The 7,219-nt window shown below is 51.0% G+C and overlaps 1 protein-coding gene across 2 annotated transcripts in view; it reads right to left on the reverse strand.

Moving 5' to 3' along the window:
* Nucleotides 1–7,219, reverse strand: part of LOC119964299 (guanine nucleotide exchange factor VAV3-like) — a 77,468-nt gene that overhangs the window by 25,489 nt on the left and 44,760 nt on the right. The window contains exon 4 of one of the 2 annotated variants that reach the window (XM_038793575.1): nt 2,914–2,936. The exons of the other annotated variant lie outside the window; for it this stretch is intronic. Within the exon in view, the coding sequence (XP_038649503.1) occupies nt 2,914–2,936 (23 nt within the window). The remainder of the gene's footprint in view (nt 1–2,913; nt 2,937–7,219) is intronic. 2 annotated transcript variants of the gene reach the window in all.

Here is a 7,219-nt window from a genome sequence, read left to right on the forward strand (position 1 = left end):
ACACTCACACTGACACACACACTCACACTGACACACACACTCACACTGACACACACACTCACACTGACACACACACTCACACTGACACACACACACTCACACTGACACACACACTCACACTGACACTGACACACACACATTCACACTCACACTGACACACACACTCACACTGACACACACACACTGACACACACACACTGACACACACACTGACACACACACACTGACACACACACACACTGACACACACACACTGACACACACACTGACACACACACACTGACACACACACTGACACACACACTGACACACACACTGACACACACACACTGACACACACACACTGACACACACACTGACACACACACACTGACACACACACACTGACACACACACTGACACACACACACTCACACTGACACATTCACACTCACACTGACACATTCACACTCACACTGACACACTTTCACACTCACACTGACACACTTTCACACTCACACTCACACTGACACATTCACACTCACACTGACACACACACACTCACACACACAACTCACACTGACACACACACACTGACACACACACACACTCACACTGACACACACACACTGACACTGACACACACACACACTGACACACACACACTCACACTGACACATTCACACTCACACTGACACACACACACACTGACACACACACACACACTGACACACACACACACAGACACACTTTCACACTCACACTGACACACTTTCACACTCACACTCACACTGACACATTCACACTCACACTGACACACACACGCTCACACTCACACACACAACTCACACTGACACACACACACTGACACACACACACACTGACACTGACACACACTGACACTGACACACACACACACTCACACTGACACATTCACACTGACACACACACACACACACACTGACACACACACACACACTGACACACACACACACACTGACACACACACACACACTCACACACACACTCACACTGACACACACACTGACACACACACAAACTGACACACACACTCAAACTGACACACACACTCAAACTGACACACACACTGACACACACACTGACACACACACTGACACACACACAGTCACACATACACAGTCACACACACACTGACACACTCACACACAGACACACACACAGTCACACACACACTGACACACACACTCAAACTGACACACACTCACTCAAACTGACACACTCACTCAAACTGACACACTCAGTCACACTGACACACTCAGTCACACTGACACACACACTGACACACACACTGACACTGACACACACACTCACACTGACACACACTCACACTGACACACACACACACATTCACACTGACAGACACTCACACACACACCCACTCACACTGACACACACACTCACACTGACACACACACACTCACTCACACTCAAACTGACACACAGTCACACTGACACACACACTCAAACTGACACACACACTCAAACTGACACACACACACACTCTCAAACTGACACACACACTGACACCCACACACTCTCAAACTGACACACACACTGACACACACACACTCTCAAACTGACACACACACTGACACCCACACACTCTCAAACTGACACACACACACTCTCAAACTGACACACACACACAAACTGACACACACACACAAACTCACACTCAAACTGACACACACACACTCAAACTGACACACACACACTCAAACTGACACACACACACTCACACACACTCACACTCACTCACACACACACTGACACACACACTCAAACTGACACACACACTCAAACTGACACACACGCACACTCAAACTGACACACACGCACACTCAAACTGACACACACACACTCAAACTGACACACACACTGACACACATACACTCTCAAACTGACACACACACACAAACTGACACACACAAACTCACACTCAAACTGACACACACACACACACTCACACTGACACACACACACTCAAACTGACACACACACACTCAAACTGACACACACACACTCAAACTGACACACACACTGACACACACACACACTCTCAAACTGACACACACACACTCAAACTGACACACACACACTCAAACTGACACACACACACTCAAACTGACACACACACACTCAAACTGACACACACTCACTGACACACACACTCACACTGACACACACTGACACACACACACACTCAAACTGACACACACACTCAAACTGACACACACGCACACTCAAACTGACACACACACTCAAACTGACACACACACACTCAAACTGACACACACACACACTCAAACTGACACACACACACACTCAAACTGACACACACACACAAACACTCAATCTGACACACACACACACACACACACACACTCACACACACACACACACACACACAGTCACACACACACACACAGTCATACAGTCACACACACACACTTTTTCACACTCACACAATCTCATCCACACACACAAAAATAGACACACACGCTTCACAGTAACTTCACTGAAGCCTACTTGTGACAATAAGTGATTATTATTATTAAACAGACACACACACACTCACAAATGCACACACACACTCAAATGCACACACACACACACAATCACACGCTCACTCACACAAAACACTCACCCACTCCTTCACACATACACACAAACACACACACACTCTCACAACTCTCACACACACATGCAGACACACACACACAATCTCACACACACACTCACACACCTACATTCTTACACACGCACACACATGCCCATACACCCACACTCTCTCTCACACAGACACATGCTCACATACTCATACTCTCACACACATACTAACTCAAACACATAGTCTCACTCACAAACACACAAAGTAGCAGCAACACTTACCCCCTGATTGGCTCTGCCGGAATCTGGAAGAAGATTAAACATTGTGATCAGTACAATTTGAGCTGAGAAGCTGATGAGTTGCTGTCTGACAGTCCCACCCAGCTCCGGCTGTTGAGAAGCTGATGAGTTGCTGTCTGACAGTCCCACCCAGCTCCGGCTGTTGTATCTGTAAATCCTGTGACTACAGATTGTATTCTGATTCTGCAAATAGATCGCAAGCTGCTGCCTGATTGGCCCTTTCCAGAGGAAATCTTCATTCCTGTTTCCAAAGTAGCTGGAGGTGGTTCAGCAGTGGGAGCGGACGGTGCTGTCAGCGACCAAAAATTACCGGGGTGATGATTGTGACAAATCCACCTGTTGTCCATTTCACATTTTCAGTTTGGATTCAGCACAGTAAAATAATCATTGTAATTCTAACAGAAGGGATTGGGATGCAATGGAATATATTAAACCAGGTACAAGCCACATCTTTATCACAGCATCGGAAAGTGAAAATGATAGGCAGCGATTTCAGCATAGATCAACAAAATAACATCTCCAGCTTCACAATATTTTCATTCAAATGCAATTTTGGGCTTTGGAAATGAGCAGAATGAAACAAAATGTTAAGGGAAGTTACAAATTCTACATTAAACAGATTGTCCCACGGTTAGAGAGAGGGGCAGTGGAGGGGGCTCTGAGAATGGTCAGAGAGGCTGAAAGGTGCAGATATACAGGGTGTGAACAGAGCGAGGTCGCTGCCCATGGGAAAATCATAAATGGCAAGAGACTCAATAGTAAATAGACAATGGATTTGGAGAGAGCGAGGCAGTGGGATTAGTTTGGGATTGATACAGGGCTATGGGGAGTGATTGAACCGCTGCAGTCCCTGGGGTGTAGGTGCACCCACTGTGCTGTTAGGGAGGGAGTTCCAGGATGTTGCCCCAGCGGCAGAGAAGGACGATGTCGAGGAAGAACGGCCGATATATTTCCAAGTCAGGGTGGGGAGTGACTGAGAGGGAAACCTCCAGGTGGTGGGGTTCCCAGGTATCTGCTGATCTTGTCCTTCTAGATGGTAGAGGTGGTGGGTTTGGAAGGTTCTGTCTAAGGAACCTTGGTGAGTTGCTGCAGTGTATCTTGTAGATGGTACACACGGCTGCCACTGTGCGTCGGTGGTGGAGGGTTTGAATGTTTGTGGTAGGGGAGTAATCAAGCAGAGTTGTTTGTCCTGGATCGTGTAAAGTTTCTTGAGTGGTGTTGGAGCTCTGCAAGTACAAGTGGACAGTATTCCATTACACTCCTGACTTGTAGATGGTGCACAGGCTTTGGGGAGTCAGGAGGTGAGTTACTCGCCGTAGGATTCCTAGCCTTTGACCTGCCCTGGTAGCCACAGTATTAATGATTAATGGTCACCCCCAGGTTGTTGAGTGTGGAGGATTCAGCGATGGTTATGCCGTTGAATGTCAGGGGCGGTGGATAGATCCTCTCTTGTAGGAGATGGCCATTGCCTGGGGCTTGTGTGGTGTGAATGTAACTTGCCCCCTGTTAGCCCCGAGCCTGGATATTGTCCAGGTCTTGCTGCATTTGGACAGGGACTGCTTCATTATCTGAGGAGTTGCAAATTATGCTGAACATTGTGCAGTTATCCGCAAACATCCCCACTTCTGACCTTATGATGGAAGGGAGGTCATTGATGAAGCAGCTGGAGATGGTTGGGCCGAGGACACGACCCTGAGGAACTCCTGCAGTGATGTCCTGGAGCTGGGATGATTGAACTCCACCCAACACAACCATCATATGGGCAGAGAGTGGGGCGGTGGGATTAGTTTGGTGATTGATACATGGCAATGGGGAGGAAGTGGAGCAGTGGGATTGATATAGAGCTATGGGGATGGAGTGCGGCAGTGGGATTAGTACAGGGCTATGGGGAGAGAGTGGGGCAGTGGGATTAGTTTGGGATTGATACAGGGCTATGGGGAGAGAGCGGGGCAGTGGGATTAGTTTGGGATTGATACAGGGCTATGGGGAGAGAGCGGGGCAGTGGGATTAGTTTGGGGATTGATACAGGGCTATGGGGAGGGAGTGGGGCAGTGGGATTAGTTTGGGGATTGATACAGGGCTATGGGGAGAGAGTGGGTCAGTGGGATTAGTTTGGGATTGACAAAGGGCTATGGGGAGGGAGCGGGGCAGTGGGATTAGTTTGGGGATTGATACAGGGCTATGGGGAGAGAGTGGGGCAGTGGGATTAGTTTGGGATTGACAAAGGGCTATGGGGAGAGAGCGGGGCAGTGGGATTAGTTTGGGGATTGATACAGGGCTATGGAGAGTGGGGCAGTGGGATTAGTTTGGGGATTGATACTGGGCTATGGAGAGTGGGGCAGTGGGATTAGTTTGGGGATTGATACTGGGCTATGGGGAGAGAGTGGGGCAGTGGGATTAGTTTGGGGATTGATACAGGGCTATGGGTTGAGAGCGGGGCAGTGGGATTAGTTTGGGGATTGATACAGGGCTATGGGGAGAGAGTGGGGCAGTGGGATTAGTTTGGGGATTGTGGTGGTATGGATATGAGCACTGCCATTGGTGCAGAGCACTGGCTTCCCATTGGCTCTGGCTAGTCATGTGCCTCTCGTCCAATTGGTTGGGACTAGTCATGTGACTGCTCTCCAATTGGTCGAGAGTCAAGTAGGCCCCGCCTACCCAGAGTTCCCGGCGGTCGGCCATTCTCTGTACTCGACCACCGGGCTAACAACTAGCTGATTAAAGCCACAGTTCGGATCCTAAATGTGGCTTGAGTCGAATTGATGGTACATCAATTTAATCAGCTAGAATTTTGGAATGGAGCTTCGCATCAAGCCTGACTGCCTCCGCACCAGCCCGCATGCTGAAAATGCAGCTGCAAACACTGGCAGGCGTGTTTTAATAGCTACCTGACAACTGCAGCCGGCAAGCCCACCAAGGAGCAGAAACTCCACATCCTCCACTCATGCGTGGGCACAGCGATATACTCAATGATCGAGGATGAAGGCGACTTTGATGCGGCCATGGAGATTCGCAAAGGACACTTTCTCCGGCCGGTCAACGAAGTATACACACGGCATCTCCTGACGACCAGACAACAGTTCCCTGGTGAGTCCCTGGACGAGTTTTACCAGCCCTCGCAGCTCTAGGGAGAACGTGCGCCTGTCTCCAAGTTTCAGCAACGGAGCACATGGAACTTTTAATCCGAGACGCTTACGTTGCTGGCATGCAGTCTCCTATCCGCCAACGATTGCTGGAGAAGAACACCCTCAGCCTAGCTGAGGCACGGACTCTTGCAACCTCCCTGGAGGTTGCTGACCTGAACGCCCGCGCTTACGCCCCCGGCCACGCAGCAACCCCCTGGACTTCTTGGCACGCGCCACCCCCGTCCTCCGTGGACCCGACCCCCCCCCCACAAGCCTGCGCCGCGGGTCGCTCCGACAAACTAGCGGGGCCCCGTTGCTATTTCTGTGGCCTCTCCAAGCACCCTCGCCCGCGCTGCCCAGCCCGCTCCGCTCTGTGTAAGAGCTGCGGGAAGAAGGGCCATTACGCGGTGGTCTGCCAGACCAAGTCAGTCGCTGCTGTTCGGCACAGCGACCGCGGATCGCCTCCCCCAGGACCCACGGTCCTCCCGACCCACGCTCCCAGTTGCCCCGACCGGCCCGCAGACGCCGCTGACACTGCCCCCAGCCGCCACGAGGCTCCCACGGGGCGTCGCCATCTTGGGACCCTGACTCCACGTGCGGGTCCTGGGCGTCGCCATCTTGGGCGAACTCGGAAGGCCCTGCCAGCGACTACTCTGCCACTGAAGAGGATCTGGAACTCTCACCACGACTTGCTTCCATCAAGCTCGACCAGTCGCAACCACGCTCGCTCGCCAAAACTACAACGACGGTGCAGCTCAACGGACACAAAACAAGGTGCCTGCTGGACTCCGGGAGCACGGAATGTTTCGTCCACCCCGACACGGTAAGACGCTGCGCGCTCCCCATCCACCCAGTTAAACATAAAATTGAATTGGCCTCAGGTTCGCATTCCGTCCAAATCACCGGGTGCTGCATAGCGGACCTCACAGTCCAGGGGAGGGTTTTCAAAAACTTCAAACTCCTCATTCTCCCCCGTCGATGCGCTCCGGCACTCTTGGGCCTGGATTTCCAGTGCAACCTGCAGAGCTTGACCTTCGAATTCGGCGGCCCTATTCCCCCACTTACTGTTTGCAGCCTCGCGTCCCTCAAAGTGGATCCTCCCTCCCTGTTTGCTAACCTCACCCTCGATTGCAAACCCGTCGCCATTCGGAGCAGACAGTACA

Source organism: Scyliorhinus canicula, chromosome 4 (genome assembly GCF_902713615.1).
Source record: "Scyliorhinus canicula chromosome 4, sScyCan1.1, whole genome shotgun sequence".
Taxonomy (NCBI): Eukaryota; Metazoa; Chordata; class Chondrichthyes; order Carcharhiniformes; family Scyliorhinidae; genus Scyliorhinus; species Scyliorhinus canicula.